At 40.3% G+C, this 21,536-nt stretch overlaps 1 protein-coding gene and 1 long non-coding RNA gene across 11 annotated transcripts in view; one reads left to right on the forward strand and one right to left on the reverse strand.

Moving 5' to 3' along the window:
- NCKAP5 (NCK associated protein 5) overlaps nt 1-21,536 on the reverse strand; it is a 993,237-nt gene that overhangs the window by 131,040 nt on the left and 840,661 nt on the right. For all 9 annotated transcript variants that reach the window (XM_086718452.1, XM_086718453.1, XM_086718451.1 and 6 more), the window contains one exon: nt 1,486-1,587. In XM_086718452.1, coding sequence (XP_086574578.1) covers nt 1,486-1,587 — 102 coding nt within the window. The remainder of the gene's footprint in view (nt 1-1,485; nt 1,588-21,536) is intronic.
- On the forward strand, nt 11,891-20,496 carry LOC147578425 (uncharacterized). Of its 2 annotated transcripts, XR_015255178.1 has the most exons (4): nt 11,891-12,200; nt 13,618-14,257; nt 15,961-16,052; nt 19,470-20,496. It is a non-coding gene; the product is annotated as an uncharacterized LOC147578425 (long non-coding RNA). The 2 variants fall into 2 exon arrangements; XR_015255177.1 differs by having other exon boundaries at nt 11,891-14,257.

Consider the following 21,536-nt stretch of genomic DNA (forward strand, 5'->3'; position numbering starts at 1 on the left):
AGAGTGGATAAAGTGAACAAATCGGGAGACTATGATGCTAGAGAGGATGTGAAGAAATGGATCCCTCTTGCACTGCTGGTGGGAATGCAAACTGGTGCGGCCACTCTGGAAAACAGTGTGGAGGTTCCTCAAATAATTAAAAATAGAACTATCCTATTACCCAGAAATAGCACTGCTAGGAATTTACCCAAGGGATACAGGAATGCTGCTGCATAGGGGCAATTTTACCCCAATGTTTATAGCAGTGCTTTCAACAATAGCCAAATTATGGAAAGAGCCTAAATGTCCATCAACTGACGAATGGATAAAGAAGATGTGGTTTATATATACAATGGAATACTACTTGGCAATGAGAAAGAATGTAATCTAGCCATTTGCAGCAACATGGATGGAACTGGAGGGTATTATGCTAAGTGAAATAAATCAGGCAGAGAAAGACAGATACCATATGTTTTCACTCATATGTGGATCTTGATAAACTTAACAGAAGACCATGGGGGAGGGGAAGGGAAAAAAAGTTACAGAGAGGCAGGGAGGCAAACCATAAGAGGCTCTTGGATACTGAGAACAAACTGACGGTTGATGGTGGGTTGGGGAGAGGGGAAAGTGAGTGATAGGCATTGAGGAGGGCACTTGTTGGGATGAGCACTGGGTGTTGCATGGAAGCCCATTTGACAATAAATTATATTTTAAAAAACGAATATGGATGAAAAAAAAGGAGAGAGACAGAGTGAATGAAGGCAAGAGTTTCTTGGATATAAATTGCACACTTAAAAAATTCCTGACCTTAAGGCCATATTATAGATTGGAAGGCATTAAGGTCTTCATGAATGTTTAAAGTGACAGCATTCCACTGAAATTTAATTCCAATCTAAATTGAGAATATTTACCTTTGATATAGAATATCCTATCTACATTGATAAAGTTATACAACAAAATCAAAAGCCAATTATCCACAAATTTTCATCTGTCACTGTTTTAAGTCTAACATTTTTCATTACTATTTATTTGGCTCTTGTATTTTTCAAGTTACTTTCTTTATGTCAATGAGAGTTAAAAGCCATGCTGGTTAAAGTTTTGCCAAATAAGCACAAAGCTAACCCTAGCTAAAAAAAATGTACAGCCCATGAATTTTTAAAAGTTCATACATAATATATCATAAAAGTAGGATGAATAATATAGGACATGGGCTTTAATAAAAAGCTCCTTGACCATTTCTCAGAGACTTTGAGATGTAATCAATACCCAAAAAGGTATCTTGGGGACAAAGTCAAGATTTATGATATTTTTGCCAAGAGTGACACTTTCTGCTTACTCTATCAGCTGGGGGACATAATATTGAATTTCAGAGAACACAAGAAAGGAAGGTATTTTTATCTGCCTGACAATGCTTCAAGGATGCGCTTTATGGTTCACTTGTGACATCATATTTGATGGAAGGAAAATAACCCGAACAAGTATTCTGAAGGCAAGAGGGAAACTCACATGAATCTCAACATCAGTTCGTGACTGCGTCAGACTTCGGCTTCTTTCCACGTCTGAGAGCAAATCTCCAGATGAAAGATCTAAGATGCGTGAGTGAAGTTTCTAGGTAAAAAGCAGAAATGTTGCACAGTGGTGATTTAATTGTCTGTTTCCAAATCCTGGCTTGGCCAGCTAAATCTCAAAGGAGTTGACATTTCTAGATTAGATAATACATGTCCTAACCCAAAACGTTTATTCTAGTTTATGAGCAAGCCATATGTATGTATGTGAAAACTATAGCTTATAAATAGTAATCACACTCTCACTGTCTGTCAGTTGTGCTGGAAAGTATTAGTAGGAAAAAATATGTAGGAGGAAAAATGTGAATCATCCAATACACTTACTGGCTAGTATGAAAAATAACTTTCAATATTCACATTAGAAAATAATCACCATGTTAACCTTATTATGTTGAATAGTGGTTAAATCTGAGCAAATAATTATAAAAGTGACCTTATTTCTAAACAGCATTGATCTTGTAAAATCTTCCCTTGGATACATTTTAACTCAAAGTCATTAATGTCATCTGTTAGGAACAATTAATGTGAATAGAAAATAATTGCATCTGGGAGCTGGGGACGTGGAGGATTTTGCGCATTAATATTCACATGCTATTTGATTATATACTCAATTCTTTATTTCAGCTTTGCTTGGGAGGCCTGCTAAACCTGGGACATTTCACTATATTAATCTTTATACTAATTACTAAGGCTTTTCTGTGGACATTAAATTTGATCTGTTTAATTGCAAATACAATAAAACTCATGATTTATGTCTAATGTTTCTGCAAGGCTGATGACATTTTAAAATGGTACTTGTAGCCTGGTTTGTCTTGGTTACAACTTTTGTGACTTCAGACACTAAAAAATCGAATTGAGTAAGTAAATAATGTGGCTAGGCGTGCCTCCCTCACCTCTGAAAAGTTTTTCAATTACTTTTTCTCCCTGGAAAGGCCTTGCTGCATACAGATGTTGATCCAGGAAATGTCTGAGCTTCTGTGTCACTAATTAGTGTTAGGATCATCTTAGAGTACAGGGGTGGCCCCACCGGTCACTCTGTTCTTGCAGATGTGCCATTGTCAGCAGGGACCCTAAACTCCACTAAAATGAGGCACATTCACTACGTTCTCCATTTGACTCTCCCTCGGACTGAGCTTGCATGACAGCCCCTATGTGTGTGGTTAGTTGGCCACTCAACGAACATGCCTTCAGCACCTGCTGGAGGATGAGCACTGAGGTAGAACTGTGCTGCATCCCTCAGCAGGAGGGCATATTTTCTATTATGGATCATTGTCCTCCTTCCCAGTGAAGCTCTAAATCACTATTTTCTTCAAATCAAAAAAAAAAGTTTTTTAAAAATATTTATTTATTTTTGAGAGAGGGAGAGAGAGAGGAAGACACATAATCCAAAGTGGGCTCCAGGCTCTGAGCTGTCAGCACAGAGCCTGATGCGGGGCTCAAACTTACAGACTGTGAGATCTTGACCTGAGCCAAAGTCAGATGCTTAACTGACTGAGCCACCCAGGTGCCCCTAAACTCTATCTCTACCCCCATAGTGGGGATTGAACTCACGGCCCTGAGATCAAGAATCGCATGCTCTACCAACCTAGCCAGCCAGGCGCCACCCGCCAAACCCCCCCCCCTGCCAAATTTTTTAATGTTTACTTATTTTTTAGAGAGAGATAGCACAAGTGGGAGAGGGGCAGAGAGAGACGGAGACACAGAATCTGAAGTAGGCTCCAGGCTCAGAGTTGTCAGCACAGAGCCCGATGTGGAGCTTGAACTCATGAACCACTAGATCATGACCTGAGCCAAAGTCAGATGCTTAACTGACTGAGCCACCCAGGCACCCCCACTGTTTGCTTTAGACCAATACTTGTGCTTTCCTCAATCTGTGTTTGTGGGTCTCCTTTGACCAAAAAGGGCATAAATTTTAAACCAGCTGCCTGTTATTTTGAAAATTCTAACTTTTTCAAAAGAGCTAAGACATCAATAGGTCACTAGAGTCCTAGTGACCTATGTTTCTGTGCAATTTTTAGAATCCTTAGCTTGAGCTCCCTCTAGAAACTGAGTCAGCTGGGGGCAATAGTCATTTAATCCCCGGGACCTACCACAGTGTGTAATAGTAAGTAGCGAGTACCCAACTGATGCTTGTTGTAGTCTATAAAGAAAAAGATGTCTTTGTATTTTTTCTACCCACATATACATTTTAAAGATTGAGAGACTGCCAAAAGAATGATAATGTTCTGAGACATAAGGATCCATTTATCAATATGCAAACAGTCCAAGTTATAGGAAATGACATTCAAGAAAAGAAATGATGATTTTGAGTGGTATATCATGTGATATTGGGGAAGAGTCCTTCTAGGTTAGCTATCTGATGTAATTTGGTTCATGGTTGCTCTTCACTCCTTATCAAATATATGATGTCATCCTTTGCTTTCTGTGTGAATCTATGTATGTATAAATGCATCCTCCTAAATGATGTTATATTTTAGCAGTTTATATCCAAATGCTCACTTCCCCTCAATTGAAATTAGTAACATGGTGTGAGAGAGGGGGCAGGTCCTAGGACAAGGGGCCAGGTGATCTGAGTTCCAGCTCTAACAGTTTTACCAGATCTTGGGAATGTAACTGCATCTCTGTCTCCGATTCCTTGCTGGGTATGGAGGGATGGAAGTGGCTACTTAACCTACCCCACAGGTAGGGAGAGGTGTTGCCATGGTTAGGAACAAAAACAGACAGGACAGTGTGTGGAAATTCACATAGCCTTACACCAATTACTGGTCAAAACTGAGAGTTGTTGGTAGGTAATTTCTTAAATGCTAAGGTACACATGGATCCTCTGTTGTTAGAGTTTCCACACATGTAAGGCAAATTTCCACATATGCAAATACAAATTGACTTGGGAAACAAAATCTATTTCTGTGTTAAGGCGGTAGGCAAGGAAATGGTGGGTAAATATCATCTTTTCACACACTTTGCCTTAAATAACCAAGAAAGCTCAAAAGTCCATATATGTTACATTTATTTTTTGTTGTTGTTACATTTCTTATAAGAAGAATTTTTATGAAAGGCTTATATTTTCACATATGTATAGGTATATATAATACCCTAGTGAACATATTCTCATGGACACGCACATACAGGGTGTACAAGAGAATAAGCACATCACTTTTCAAACTGGTACTGTGATGTTATCTATGCTTAGTAACGATCTTGGCGTGGAACACCTGGGTGGTTCAGTCAGTTAAGCATCCAATTTTAGCTCGGGTCATAATCCTGCGGTTCGTGAGTTTGAGCCCCACATCGGGCTCTATGATGACAGCTCAGAGCCTGGAGCCTGCTTCAGTTTCTGTGTCTCCCTCTCTCTCTGCCCCTCCCCTGCTCGCATTCTATCTCTCCCTCAAAGATCAATAAATAGTAAAAATAAATAAATAAAGATCTTGGTGCAAAGTAGGTAGAATATAGGTATGGGGAATTCAATTAAAGTTATTGTCAGAAAGAGTATAACTGACAGGAGAATACTGTGACCTCTTGAAAGAAGTCTCCCTGCTTAGTCAGAGGGAAAATTCTCAGCACATACCTATCTATAGTTCATGTTCACGGCTAATGTCCATCTGGATAAAATCTCTCACCTGAAATAATTCGAACTTAGAATTTTTAACCTGAAAATCGAGAGGAATCTTGGATTGAGATGTGAGTTTTTCAATGTTTTAGACATGAGAGGTAGCAAGATTATTCAGTAGAGGTTTAAAATTGACCTCACATCACCTCTTATATTATCTCAGTAACTTAGATTCCACTTGGTGTTAGAAATACAGATTCCCAACCTCACACATTTCCAAACCAGAGGTCAGTGAGATCCGTTTGCTCAAACGCTCCCTTTGATGGAGACAGTCTACCCCTCCCTTCCTTCCAGACTGGTATTATCCAGTCCCTCTCACTTTTGAGCTGATGCTTTTGTCTATCTTCTCATGGCACACCTTCGGTGCTCCTTCCCACCCACCTAAAAACCTGCTCATACCTCAGGATTGCATTAAAACCCTACCTGTAAGGTTGTCTGTCATCAGTAGCCCATACTGGATTCCACACTTAGCCAGATGATATCCCTGGCCCATTTTGGCCCTGAACCTGAGGGCCATGATGGCTGAATGGCTCCTGTATGTAGGGTCTATTTTCCTAACAGGGTGATCAGCTCTATGAGAATGCAGGTCAAGCCCTGTATTTCTGCTTTGTCCCTGTGGCAGGGACTGGCTAAGTGTCATGGAATGGATTTCCTCTTTTCTCTGGGCACATAGTTAGATGGCATTTCCCTCCTTTGCAGTGAGGTGTGGCCATGTGACATAGTTAGTTCTAGTCTGTGGAGTGTGAACCAAAGTGATGTTGTTCCTGGCCCAGGAATACCTTTGGTGTGTGGTGTGCTAGGCTCTTTCCCCTCCACTGGTTTGATGCAGCCAACTGAGCATAACAATCTTGTAAACCATGTGTTAAAGATGGAGCCACCAGGGAGAAGGAATTTGTGTTCCTGAATTGCCGACTGAAAGGGTACCACCTAGGGACCAGAGATAACTTTTTGGACTTTCAATGAGGAAGAAATAAATGTGTACTGGGTTTGAGACATTATTCACTTGGGGGTTTGCTATCATGATTAATATTAGCCTGGCTGAGATAGTCCTCCTCTGAGATAAGCACTCTGTAACATACAGGATAGCCACTCCATCAGTCAGTCAACAAACACAGATTCACACACACACATACACACTACACATACAACACATACATAGTCACACATGTATATAGGGTTAGGTCAGCAGCCCAAGGGGACTTCTCCCCCTGAGGACTTTCAGCTTCTCAGGGAAAAGGTGTGCTTTCTGTCACTATGTAGAGACAGGGGTGGGGATTTATGTGATGTGCTAAAGTGTATTGCAATCCATAGTCAGAACACTCCCTCATGCCAGTATAAAATACCAAGCTCAGCTCTGGGGGGCCTGGTGATGCTGGGGCGGCTAGTGCCAGAACCACACCAGGTCACTGATATTTGGTGGATGACCCTGTCTTGGGTCTGCCCGCAGTATGTTCTCCGCACGGTTCTGAATCTGTAATCCAAAGCAGAGAAACGTTCCCTTTGACAGACTGTGCCCAGGGCCAGCTGCTCTATATCTGGTGGGATGAGGGCAGAGTGGCCCCTTCAGAGCAGCAGATACTGATTTGGCAGCTCGCCAGTTAACGATGGTAGTGGAGACTGGACGTGGCGGTGCACTTGGGCCTTCAGAGCTGGGCTGGGGGACCAGTTTCCCTTTTCCTGTTTCTCTCCTTACTCACGGAGCTGCAGTTGTCTGGCGCTCAGTGAAGACTGTGCATTTAATAGAATTCTGCCTCTGGGTTTTTGCTGAGGATGGAAATGAGGTCTTCACTGTAAGGCCGCTGATTTCTGAGGTCAGGAAAGCACTGAATCCTCATTTAGTGGCACAAGGTGAGGGTAAAAAGTATATCTTTATCTGAGAAGTTTGGGCAGCGTGGGAAACCAGGCTGGAAACATCAAGTGGGTCAGGGTGATAGAGCAGGTTCTGCGTCCATCAATGTACTTCCTAACGTGTGAAAAGGAACGTGTGGGTTTTTCATGCCAAGATCTCAGAAGTTATTAACTCAGTGTAAGATGTAAAGAGGAAAGGGCTTTTCTCCCTTTAGTCTGATTCGGTGAGAGAATTATTCTAGGCTTATAATCACTCATACAATTTATTCTCCCCTCTAACTGTGAAAATCCAAATATCTGTAAAAAAGAGACGTTATGGGAGTGGATATGGTGTACATCTGATTAATGGGTTCCACCAACATGAGTAATTTAGGCTCAGCAGCAGAGGTAGAAGTGAATTAGTGTTTTTAACGTGATTTGCCTCAATATCCTTGATTTACTTGACCTTGGTAGATACTACTGTGTGGATATCCAGAATTCTACCTCAGGCCTGTTGTATATTCTCTCCAGAGTTGCTTTTTTCTCTCTGTGAAAAAAGTCTCTCAGTTAAAGGGGATGGCTTCTGTGCCCACAATTCCTGAATTCCTGTTTTATTTATCAGGTGAAAAGGTCTGTTAATTGCCACACGAACTACTGCTAAACCTTCTTTAGTGACATTTCCCTGAATTCTGTTCACAATATGCTCCACCCATTTGAAGGTATCTTCTTCTCTCAAAAGTGCATGGCAGGATATTTAGAAGACAGACGCAAGAATTTTTCAAAATCTGCCCCCTCACCATTGGCATCTTTAACTGTTCAGCATCCGGCCCACGAGATGGGATATCAGGGCGTCCTCCTCCCCTCCTCCTGCCTGCTCCTTTGCTGCGCACTGCTGCTCCCACTCTCTTGGCTGGCTGCTCGTTTGAACTTGGACTTTTTTAAGGGATCACCCTCACTTGCAAATCTAGTGGCCTGGATCCCGGGCTGATTTCTTGAGTGGAAGAACTCATTGCTTTTTCAGCTCCAGCTTTGTTTGCTGATCACCCTGACTCCACTTTGCAGAGCTCATCTCAACTCACAGCCTCCAGAAAGCTTCCTCGAGCCCCACTCCTGCTCCCTCAACTCAGCCCCAGGTTGGCCCTGGGGCTCCTGTTTCATCTCCTTTAATCCCACCACACGGGAAGCAAGTCTGGAGTGCACTATTATGAAAGCCTCTGAGCGTCTTTTGATACTCCTAACTTCAGACGATTTCCTGCAATTTCACCACCTTTCTGGATAGCCTCTGTTACAGGGGCAGAAAACACAAGTGGTGGATTTGGTATGTTTAAGAGACATGTTCTAAATATGGCTCTGAGCTAGACATAACCAGGTGGATAAGCTTTGTTCCTCCTTGGATAACAAGGCAATTTTCATAGGTATGTGTAGGCTCCGGAAGGAAGTTCAAAGAAATATCAATAGTGTGGAGACTGATTAAGATAATTTCTCCTTGGAAGCTTTACTCACCAGATAATTATCCAAAAAAAACCAAAACCAAAAACAAAAACAAACAAAAAAACAAAAACCAAACCAAAACAACCAAAAAACAAAGCTTTACTTTATGCACATACTTAGACTTAATATTTTTGCCATATTCAGGAAATGTGATTTTTCATCAGCCCTTCCAGATACCATCAGGAGAGCAGACCCCTGGTTCACATGTTACAGGTTTCATTCCATTTCATTAAGAATTTATTATAAAACAGAATATGACATAACTGTATATAACTGAGTATAAATGATCATTTCTTAGATTCACAAAAATTTGAGCCTAGGACAAAATCTTTCTGGATAAGAGCTGATGTTTAATTAATTATGCCATTATTTCCATTTTGGGATACAAAGATAAAACATAATATCTGCATTCAGCCACCTTGCTGATGCGACAGAGTATGGTTTTCAAATGTTCTCCTGGAAGCTTTTTAAAAAACACTTTCACCAAGATTTGATCTCACTTCAGAGTCTGAAATTTTATCTCTCTCTCTTTTTTTTTTAACCATATACAACAGTTCTTGCTGCAATTATATTTTTCCCGACAACTTCTAGACTTGCCCTGAATATCAATCTTTAGATGCCCTGGGTACACTCTGTTTCACTCTGGATGCCTCTGTAAATGACATGGTCCTACATCCTCTTTTCTACTTCTCTGGGATCGAAGGTTATAAAATACTTTTGAAACAATTATTCCAGAGCTATATTCAAAACCTTCTTTAAGGGTCTCTGCTACCATGACAACCTGATTATCTGGTGGCTGCCTAAGGGAGCATTTGGGTTTGGTGACTAGGAAGTTCATTTGGGCACTTCTGCAGCTTAAACTGATGACTGGAGTATCTCAAATCTGTCCTGTCCTCTGAAACTCCATTAACAGTGCCCCGAGGACCCACAGGGTGAGAACCAGCAGGAAGATGAATGGAGATGAAAAGAGCAGACCTTGCCCTTGGGAACCTCCACTCTAATTAGCTCAACAAGAAGCATTTATGAAGCATCTACTGTGTACAGAGTCCTGACTATGAACTATGAACAGACTCAAGGAAGCTCATTAGTGGAGCCCACTCAATATCAATGAAGAGCCCACAGAGATGAGACAAAAAAAAAAAAAAAAAAAAAAAAAAAAACCATAAGAATTTTTAAGGCAGAATATGCAAAAGAGATCATGGTAGAGTAAGGGTGATACGGAGGCAGAAGTGGGGAGGGATGGGGGTCAGCCTGGTAACACAGTTACATATGAGTAAGATAACATTCTGTGTAATAAATGTTCACACAACAGGGGCTTAGTTCTCACTCTCAAGCTTCCAAACCTCTTGGTCTCTTTATATAAAACAACAACAAAAAAGATTCAGAAATATTTAATATGTAACAGCGAAGTGGCAGAATGTTGGGAGTGTAGGGTTAGGGGTTCCACAGCAGGCCACCTGTGGGCAGGTGGGGAGCCAGTTCCGAAGAGTGATTCACACTTGCTTGCCTGTGAATAATCTCAAGACTCTCTGAAGCTTTCCTTTTGTGTTCTTCCCTGACTCTGATCTGAGACAGGAAATGATTCAGCACAGCCTGAGCCTATTCTGGGATCTAAGAGATACAGAAGTGCGGTGAAACTTCCATTTTTATCACTAATTACTTTAACAGGTACTTTAATAAGTGCTTGCCAATTGCCCCTGCTGTTTTGTAAAATTATCTACACTGCATTTTACATTTTTAATCAAGCTTTATTTTTGAGAAGTTTCCTGGATTGTTGAAGCTTTTGCTTTTTACATGTAGGGGGACAAATTTTCCCTCTGATTTCATAGAACTAAAGAAATTAGGCAGGGGTCGGGGGTAGGGGGGGGACCTGGCCTGCTATTTTTACCAGGCCTATTGGAAATTATGGTGGTGGCCACTGGAGTCGAACACACCATTTCTTAGGAAGAAATGAATCACTTCCCGCCCTGTGGGGTACGAAGGCTCTGTATGAAGTCTCTGCCCTGAATCTCTATCTCATGGATCCTCACGCTAAATGTGGAAGAAGTTACTATCTTAACTTTTAGGGATGAAGAAATTCAGGTAACCAAATCTAAGGAAGGGATCCAAAGTCAAAAGGTTATATTCCAGTAAGAAGTAGAGCCAGGATTCTTTCTCAGATATGTGTCCTTCTAAGTCCAGACTTCCACATTCTGTTTGCTTCTCACATGAAGAGAGGGAATTGGTCTCTTTTGCAAGGTGAGTTGTTTATTTCTGCCTAAGTGTTTAGCCCGTAATTTGGGTCACTCCCATCAGTAGCTATAGACATTTTCTGAGCTGTGTTTAGCATCAGGTATGTCTTTCACGTATATTATTCTTTGAAATGCTCATCATCACCCATAGTAAGGACATCATCATTCCCATTTTATAGGTAAGAAATTGAGGTACAGAAGCTAAAAATCTTGTCTAATGTCACATAAATAGTATCCCAGGTAGTATGAGTGCAGGGTTCATTCTCTTAATTTCTATAATTGGAACTGGCTTATGATGGTTTGTTACATAAAATTTACAAAAATAACAATACAAATTAAGTAGACAAGACAAACCATGTAAGATTAAAAAAAGAAGTACCTCGAAGTATAATGTAATACCTTTCCTTACTACACTCAAACATCATTAATTCATTTATCAGAAAACATACTTTCATTATTATTATTTCATTATTATTATGATCAGTAATCTTATTGGTACTGGTGATGTTTTTATTTCCTCTTTAGAGCTCCACATTCTTTCTGGAAAACACAATTTTGTATATAAATTTGGATCTAACTTAAAATAAAACTAACGAGAAAAACAGCAAACATTTATAGACTACATGCCAGGTGCTGTGCTTAGGTCCCCTATTATTTTTTTCTAATTTAATCCTTATAATCACCTCATGAGGTAGAAACTATTATAACTTTGATTTTTCAAATGAGAAAATTTAAAGAACAAGAGCAGGTGAGGTCCTGTTCAGTCAGGGATTTGAACCTGGACTCATATGTCACGCCTGCCTGTGATAGGGTCCCCTCCCTAAGGAAAAACACAACAAAACAAAAAACCTCAAGGCAACCTGGCTATACGCATACCTGACAACATCCCTCACGACCTTCTAACATGAGAGCACTTAATCAGACCACATGTTTGTGTGTTACCATATATGGGAGACAAAGAAGTAAAAAAGGTATTAAAAAACTATGCCACATGGCATTCAGGGCTAAGTTTCTAGGGTACCAACCCAACTGAGCCATACTGGCACAAATAAAGTTACTTCCTGAAAAGAAAAGCCTCCATGTCATGACTCTGTGCGAGAATCCTGCCACATGACCTTTTAGGACACCACATTCTCTGCCACTGTGATATCTTACCTAGGACACAACGATGAACAAACACAGTCCCCACCCCCAAAGGCACAGGTAGGAAGACAAGCCATCGGGCACCCTGTCATGTGCCATGTAAATCTCAGCAGGAGGCTCCATGGAGGCTTTCCTGAGAAAAATAGCTGAATTGAGAATGTAGGAACAAGAAATGATGACTCAGGTGAAGGAACCAAGAAAGGAGGGGGAGAAAAAAAAGGCCTTCTGGGCAGAACGTATGCAAAGGTCCAGAGATGAAAGAGTGTGACATCTTTCTGCAAACAGTTGAGCAAGACCATGGAGGCCAAAAGATGAGAGAGACATCTCAGCAGTAAGAAATCTGTGGCAAGTCATACAGTGAGTAGTAGTAAGGGCTGGGACTTGAACTCATCACTGTCTCCAAGGCACATGCTTTCCCCTTTATCCCTTTGCCAGGCCCACATTTTCTCCTAATGCTGAACTTAGCTGTGGCCTCCATTACTCTTATCTATGTAAACAAGCAAGGCGAGGTCTATAAGAAGGGACTGGAAGGGTCCCTGGAAGGAAATGCAGACACAGTGGAGACACACAGAGCTTCTGTGCCTTTGAGGGGTGCTTCTTGGTTGCAGGGAAGGCAGGGGGTTCAACCTATGATGCTTACTTCACCGCTGCATGCTAAAACTGTGCAGATTGCTGCTAGCACTCCAGAGGTCTCTAATCGCTAATCAAGAAGACACAGGGTGACTCCCTTGGTGAACCAAAGGGGTTCATTTTTCCAGGCTGTTGGCAAGAAATCATACCTGGGCCCTACTCTCTTCTTGCAAGTACAACAAGGAGACATCAAAATAAAGAGTGCCTAGCACTAGAAGATTAAACTCCAAGGAAGGGGAAAGGTCTTGTTGGTGTTTTGGAAACAAACAAAACAAAAAACAAAAAAACAAAACAAAACAAAAAAACAAAACCAAAAAAAAAAAAGGAGAATTATATATAAGATGTGTGCCTCCTTACATTATTAAAAGAAAGCTGAGAACAAGTGAAATTCAGAGTTTGGGAGATATCTGCTGGGGCCTTCACAGACTATAGGATTCACCCTCATGGCACTTCCTGGCATGGAGTCTAGCGTTAAGGACTAGATCAGACGCCCATGAAAATGACTTTTGTGCTATGCACTCATCTGCATTTTATAGGCCAGTGTCCTTGTTCTAATAGGACAAGTTCCTGGAGTCCCACTCATTTAATATTTGTGAAGATGTATTACGTAAACTCAATTTCTGGCTGAACGTTCAACGAGGGCCCATAGTCTCACTGCCCCTGATAGTTAATACTAAGTTGTACATTATCAGGTTTCAGACTTATTACTTCAGTTTGCTTTATAGGCTTTGTTGCCACAGATCCACATCAGTTTCCCTGTGGCTTTATCCCCACGGCAGTTTTTTAAATCCACTGTTACTTTACCCCATGGTAAGAAATGCCTCATGGTGTTACAAACAAGCAGTTGAAAATTGTTATTTATGTGGCTCCCTAATAGCAATTTGAAATATAGGGCATAAAATTACTAACTTACAATACTGTTCAATATTAACAGTGGGAAAGGTAATATGTTAAACAGACATTAAAGGATTAGCTGTAAAATACATTTCACTAAGCTAAATCATTTCTTGGCAAATGGCAGTTTTCAGCTATTACGTAGGATTTATCAAGTCAAGTGGATTTATTTTTATTTTTCTATTAGTTTGCTAAATATATTCTATATTTAAATTTCAATCTTGTGGATTTTTTTCCCCGGCATATTAAGAGAGGCTGTTGAAAACAGAATGTGAAATAGAAGTGATGCCAGACTTTCAAGTCAAAATCGCTCCTTGGTTTCTCCAGCAAATCCTCCAGCAAATCGACTAAAGACTCAAACGTAACATCCAAGAGAAAAGTAAATGGATATGATTTTACAAACATTTGTATGACAGATTAGGGAGTTACAAGTGCATCAGAGAATACAGTAAAAAGGCATGTTCTCTACAAGACATGAAACAGTGTTTCTACTCTTTTTCTTTCTTTCTTTCTTTTTTTTTTTTTTTTTTTGCTTCAGACAACACTTTGTTCTAATCAAGCATGTTCAGTAAACGTTTATGTATTTGTGAATCAGGCACGGAGGAAGAAGGTGGAAAGAGAAATTCCTAATCTCCCAGGGTGGAAATTGTGAAGTATTAAATGGATATCCGATGCATAAATACAAATAACATAATCTCTCTGTTTTCTTCTGAGACAGTCACCAGTTACAATAATCCTAAAATTATCCTATCTTCTCAAATCCCTCAAGATTTATTAATTTTCATAAACTGCTTTGATGGAAACTTTCTTAAAAGATGCAAAGTAACCTTTCTCGAGCTTTCCTTATACTTCAGATCATGGACAGCATTTTCAACCTCAGAATACCAAAAGTGATTTCCTACTTTTCAAAGGAATTGGTTATGGATATATAAATAACTATTACAAAGAAATGAGCATATGGAGCAAAGAAACTGCTCTTATACTCATTTGAGAAATGATGAGAGGATCCAGATTCCCAAGAAGTAATTATTATTATAAAATTAAGGGTCTGCTTTGAACACTTGTTAATCATCAGCTGGTTTTAAAGACAAAAATTTTTTCCCCAAGACTGTGAGTCGCAGACTGTAAAGATTTCTCCCCAAATGTCCCTGTTAATAATTCTAAATGGCTTCAAAACATTTATTACATATAAATCTTTACTTTTTTTGTTCAGCTGTTTTATGTGGGATGGTAAATTTCTTTTCATAAATACTTTTATATTGATCAAAAACTAATGGAATAAGACGCCCTCCAACTTGAGTACATAAAAATACAGTCAGCGTGTAAAATGTGAGTCACTTATTCAGAAAGCCGATGGTTGGTTCCCGGAAGATGTCACCTAGCCCAGCAAGTCACTGAGCTAGGCTAGGATGGAGTCCGGGCCCACGCACTGCGGCCATGTTCATCGCATCACCTGGACACCTCCATCAACTGGAATCCAATGAACCCCAACCCTTGATTAGCTGACTTACTTATTATTACCTTTTTACCTGACATATTTAAGACAAAGATGATCAACAACTAGAAAACTAGCTTTTAAACATTCAGGATAAATCCTGGGTCTGAGTTTACACATTACTCCCTTCCCCATTTGCCACATCCATAACCAGGGAGGCAAGGCTGGCACATGGCCAAGGTATGATCCGGCTTGGGTTCAGATCCTGGCTTTGTGTAATTTAAGGCAAGTTACTGTACCCTTTGAGCCTTAGTTTCCTTTATGGATAATAGTAACAACATCAACTCAAAGGGCCTCATTGCAGATTTGATGTTCAAGAGAAGGAACTCTGGAGTTATAAGGTTGTGGTAAGAATTCAATTCACCAAGGGGTTTGGACACATGAAATGCTCAACAAATGTTAGCTATTTTCATAACCAGTGACATAACTTGTGCAATGCAGGGGACCATTTGTAAAAAAAAAAAAAAAAAAAAGATACTAAGAATTTCACAGTGGTGACAGAACAGTATTATATCAAGCACAGGGCCCTTCTAGCCTCTGTGTGACTGTACAGATTTGCACCCAAGAAGTCCACCCTGGCTCTTATCTTCTCTGATTATTTATTATTAGACTCGGAAAGATACTCCCAGACCAGAAAAAGATCTGGTTATGTTCCCTTTGCTAAGCTTGCTGAGGTAAGAGTAGACTTGAATCTTAACATAATTTTCAAAGACAGAATAGCCTGATTCCCACTCCCTCTTGCATCTACCCTCAATTAGTGTCAGTGCCAAAAGTATGCCTGATAGTATAAACCAAAAAGAAGTCCTGAGACAGCTTCCTAATATCATTTCCAGTGAAAAGCCACCATTTCGGTAGCATGTAGGTGATGATAATTTGCAACACGAGACCCCAAACTCCAGAAAATGCCAATAGCAGGGTATCCAGTTGAGATAGAAAAAAAAAAAAAAATACACAGAGCAAGGGAGAGTGGGGTCAATATTTCTTGGAAAATCAGTTTTGTCAATTCTGAGGTAGCTGCTTTATAATCAGAATGTTAGGTAAGAGTGGCTTGTTCTAAGTCCCTCCTGTTTCCACTTATTTCCTTTCCTGTTCCTACAGGAAGATTGCCCATATCCTGGAAAATGCTCCTGCCTGGACAGGAAACATGGGAGGAATCCCTTGCTGAGACATCAAGATGGCTCCAGGTGAAAGTAAGCTGAGCTGTGTCTTATATTCACATTTTCATTTCTGTGCCCACCCACCTGACTTTCCTGTCCCACTCTTTATTTTGTAATGTTTATTTTTGAAAGAGAGAGAGGGCGCATGCATGAGTGGGGGAGGGGCAGAGAGACAGGGAGACATAGAATCTGAAAGCATGCTCAGGGCTCTGAGCTGTCAGCACAGAGTCCGAAGCAGGGCTCGAACTTGTGAACTGGAAAATTATGACCCGAGCCGAAGTTGGATGCTGAACTGACTGAGCCACACAAGAGCCCCATTTCTTGTCCTACTCTTTAGCAACCCCTTTGTCATAACACTCCCTGATGTTCCCAATCCTGAAATTCACTTATACTTGTCCTGTTGCTATTCATGGTCTCTAACATGACAGATTCAAGGAGCAGTTCTTAGTAAAAACCCTAGGCAGACAAACAATGAAGTTATATAAAATGGCAAATAATGACTTCAGAATTCTACCCATATAACCTTTCCAGATAAATCTCTGAGAACAGACAGTTTCCTTTGCCACTGCACTATCTAGACATGGCCTCCCAAAGGATACATATAAGTCACAGCACCAAGTTTCTCCTATTCCCCTCCCTAAACTGTAGTGTGTAGCTATAATTGCCAAGTATAAAAACAGCTATTATTATATTATACCATGTGGTACCACTATCACATATCTCTCAATATGAAAATCCTTTAGCAATGTCCAATTAACCTTAGCCTGGGCCAAGACAGACTGTCATGTGCCAGCAAAGAACCATGTAGCCTGCTGCTGGTCAGTGGAGTAATTGTGAACCTCTTAAATTCTTTTTTCACATTTACTTCTTGAATCTGTCACCAGACCCTAGAACCCTCTGAAAGAACTAGGCAGTTTTCAGTACGATCTCATTATTGACATTTATGTTGATTGATGTTGGCTCTTACAGAATTGGAATCTGCAGATCAATTTCCTTATTAGATTCTTTCTCACTGCTGCCATAATCATTTTATCACATAGGCTGCTGCTATCAAATGCTGCTTTGTCACTATGTAATGGGACAAGCCAAACCAGTTCCTCTAGTCTGTTACAAGAAACAGAAAATTCTCCTGGTTTTAAATCTGACTTTCCTCAAATTTTAAGAAATTCCCAGATAATTATACTTGAACATCCTCTTTGTAAAAACTATGCCCCATGGAGGAACCAGCGATAATCTTAAGGTAAGTGCACACAATACTACTTAGAACCATTTGTCCTTTCCTCTCAGAGACTGTCCAATGTCAAATTATGAAACAGGTGCCATCCACATGGTGACTTTTGCCAGCTAGGTAGAGCAGGTGATCATGTCAGGGTCTCTGGTAGGCTTCCCAAACCTGGCCAGGTAGTTTTGTGTAAAGGGGGAGAAACAAACCCTCCAAAGTGCTTCTAGCCCCACAAGTGGTCATCATTTGTAAGAGAGCTAAGAAAACAAAAACAAAAACAGGGTGGCTGTCATCAGAGGATGCATCCCTACTCTAGAGAGAACAACTCAAGGGTATTAAGTAAACATTGCATGGAAAGAATAAATAATTATCCTCGTATCTACACAGGCCTGCAATTCCTAGGAAATATACAGACTCTCGGGGTTCCTTAATGTGAGAGCTCAGAGATCCATGAGTAGAATTCAGAGCCTTTGTGAACTTGGAGGAAAAAACAATGCATCTTTAGTTTCACCAAACTTGAACTAAAATTTAACATTTCTGGGGTGCCTGGGTGGCTCAGTCGGTTAAGCGGCCGACTTCGGCTCAGGTCATGATCTCGCAGTCCGTGAGTTCAAGCCCCGCGTCGGGCTCTGTGCTCACAGCTCAGAGCCTGGAGCCTGTTTCAGATTCTGTGTCTCTCTCTCTCTCTGACCCTCCCCCGTTCATGCTCTGTCTCTCTGTCTCAAAAATAAATAAACGTTAAAAAAAAAAATTAAAAAAATTAACATTTCCTTCAGTTGTGAATGTAGGCATGAAACTACAGTGGTATTAATTGGTGACTCTGTCACTACAAGAGATCACAGACATCTTCATGTCACATTGCAGTTGTAGTAATACCTATAAATATTATATATTGGAATTATTACATAAGAACTAAGTTAGAACTTCCATTTGAGCTTTTTATTTCATGCTTTAGGAATGAAGCTCATCTTACATATTTTTCAACACCTTAGTAATGGCACCTCAGTATAATCGGTTTCCTTTTATAATCCCATGTCTTTGTGCATGTAATAGCATTGTTCTGAGAAGGGGACCAAAGGCTTCTCTGGTCTAAAAAAAACTGGGCCATGGCTAAAACATGGTTATCAGCCTCAATTACATCACTACTCCCGAACCCTCCATCTCACGTCGTTTGTGATGTGGAGACGTTCTGTTGTGGCTCTGACTTCCCACATGTGTGAGGAAGAATGGGTGGATTTCAGCCATCCTGGGTCCTGATGGTTACCTCCAGCACCTGGTAATGCTGGCTCTGGTTGGGCAAGGAATGTACATTAATTTGAATCTCCACTAAAATAAATGAGCTTTCTTTTCATTGCCAAGCTGAGCTCTACAGCTATGATTGTTATGTATCGTTGCAATCTAGGCCTTAATGGCATTTTAGCCCTGTGGTGGGTTCACAGAGAAACTATTTTCAAACTTCAAAAGGCCATTAAAACATGTGCAGATGTCTGGAAAATTAATACTATTATCTAACTCTCACCCTTTGCCTGTAGGAGGCAAGGAAGAGACAAGGCTCAATAAAGATATTAGAGATCAATACATGGTCATAAAGCAAAGTGCCGTCCTTCCGGGGAGTGCGGGTGGTGACAAGTAAGGAAGCTGACAGTGCTTTTGAAGAGATTTTCTCATTAGATTTTTTGTCAAAGTCATTCATGTAATCTATTAAAAATTTAAAGAGAGAATAGGGATGGCATGGAAGGTAGAAGAAGGGAGAAAGAGATAAAGATAATTTTCTGCTACCCTACTTCAATTTTGATGTTCAAGGTCCTGAGATCTCAAGAGTGGAGGTGTTCATTCATTCACATGACAGAACCCGGATTTGTCAAGGTTAATGTTGAACAAGTTACAGTTTCTGTTCTCAAGTGTTTTGAATTTGAGAGACTTCAGCACATTCTGTAAATTCTCAGGATACAGAGATATTCTCATAGTTTCAAGGCTTTTATAAAGTTTTTAGAACCATGGTCTCTTTTCTTCCTTTTTATCATTTTATTTCTAACAGATTTTATTCTGTAAGTGTCCCAGCTACCCCAATAAAACATGAAAACAAGACTTAATTTTTTATCACAGAATGGAAGCTTTACACTTTTATTAAAGAATTTCTTTTAGAGAGTTCTTCAATATAGAAAGAGGAAAGAGAAAGAAAAATGTTTTAGAAGACATTTTCAGCAGTTTTTTGTCTGTTTTCTCAGATGGATGGAGCTGACCATGGGAAATATACTGGAAATTCTTAAAGCATTATATGGAATCATCTCTACAGATAGCCCTTCATCAAAAAACCTGAAAACATTAACAGACTGTGGGTAGCGCATCTGTTTAAATTCAAGAATAAAGAAGACTGTGTCAGCCTCAGACAAGATTGCACCTACCTGTAAGAAACAGAAAAACTGACTCTAAGGGGCTTAGACATAAACAAATCTTAGGCATCTGTATTCTTACAAAGCAAGAAGTTCGGAGCTAGGTGGTCAATGAGATTACGGGGGTTATTTGTTAGTACATCATAACCTAGCTTATACTGACAAAGCAAGCTCACATGAAATGACACCCAAAAGACCTGTGGCAAAGGGTCTAAAACAGGAGCATGTATTAGCAATCTCTCAACCATATTTTAATTTCACTGGGGTAATTGTGGGTAACACATCCTTCCAAATGGAAAGTTTTCCTTTTCAATTTCAAAATAAGGACTCTCAGGATTGCATTCAGCTGTCAACAACAACAGCAACAACACAAAAAGCCTGACTTACAGTGTCATAAGCTTATAGTAGCGTTTATATTTCTCACACAGCAAGATGTCTGGAGGTAGGCAGTCCAGAGCTGGTGGTGTAGTTCATTCATATCATCAGGAAGTCAAACTCTTCTCATTCCTGTCTTGTTCTGCCATCTTTTGTGTGAAGGCTCATGCTAAGATAGCTGCTATATTTCCTGGCATTGCCTCCACCTTCCAGATAGGAAGAAGGGGTAAGCATAAATGAACACTATAGCTGTGTTTCACCCCTTTTATCAGGAAAACAAAAGCTTGCCATAAATCCCCACAGCAGATTTCCACAAAGGTCTCATAGGCCAGAAGCAGGTCAACCTGGACTCTCTTAGTACAAAGGGAAGCTGAGAAACAGCATATTTGTCTTTCTAGTATCTGGGGTAGAAGAAATAAGGAAGAAAGGTGTCAGCTGAGTGTGGTGGTCATGAATGCTACTTACTAAATATGTCCAATTCTCTTTCCTTCTCGGGACATGTCTACTTGTGTTTCTTAACATCTCTATGGTTGAGTGGGGCCATATACTTAGTCTGACCAAAGCATTTTTAATAGTGATGTGAAACCATCCATAGCTCTCTTCTTCTCAGCCTGGTGATTGGCAATGTTTGAGATGGTGGCTACTCCATCAGTAATGTCTCCTGAGTGTCTAAGATGTGTGGCTGGCTCCCGTGCTGACCTACAAAAGTAATCTAGCATAAGAAACAAATCTTTGTGTCTGAAGCCACATATATTTTGCAGTTGTTTGTTACTACAGCTTACCATAGCCCATCCTGACTGATTCAATGAGTCAACTTAAAATGTCAGCCAGAAGGAACAAGTTTGAGAGGCAAGTAGTCTCAGGTAGGCCAATGTCTTAGAGATCTCTGAAGCAATACTGATTTCAGTGGGATGATATCCTGAGGCCAACTTTCTCTACTTCAAGCGCAGTTAAGTGGTCTTTAATTCATACTATTATAGCTGTCCTTGTACTGCCCATGGGACATAGACAAATTATCCCTCTCTCCTGTGTCTCTACACAGGTGAGTAGCTAATGAAACATAGCGTGTTCAAGGTAAGCCACCAAATTTAATATGAACTTCCAGGATGACCACCCACAAAAATTTAATGTATGATAATGACAGATGGCATAGTTTATGACAAGCCTAGTTAATGATACAATTCACATGTCTGCATTGCTGAGACTGCCCTTAAGAGGAAGCCAAAAAAAACTAGGGGTGCGGGGAGGTGACTAAGAGTTAAAGCATTAATGGCCTCTTCAGTTACATTAAGAATCTGATTTTATCTCTGAATATACTATTTCACAACCTCAGCAAAGTCAATAGAAATTCATTCAGTAGTGACAGGGCTTTTCCACAAGGACTCCAAAGCCACCAGTATCAAGCCACTGTAACAGAGGCAAGTCATTTGGGAGAAGAAAGGGGACATTAGGAGACTTTAGTACAAAGGAGGTGGATTGCTTGACTAGCTGTTCCAAGTTTCACTGTTGTTCATGTTTCATTTTAAC

This window comes from Puma concolor, chromosome C1 (assembly GCF_028749965.1).
Source record: "Puma concolor isolate L17-30 chromosome C1, mPumCon1.1.hap2, whole genome shotgun sequence".
Lineage (NCBI taxonomy): Eukaryota > Metazoa > Chordata > Mammalia > Carnivora > Felidae > Puma > Puma concolor.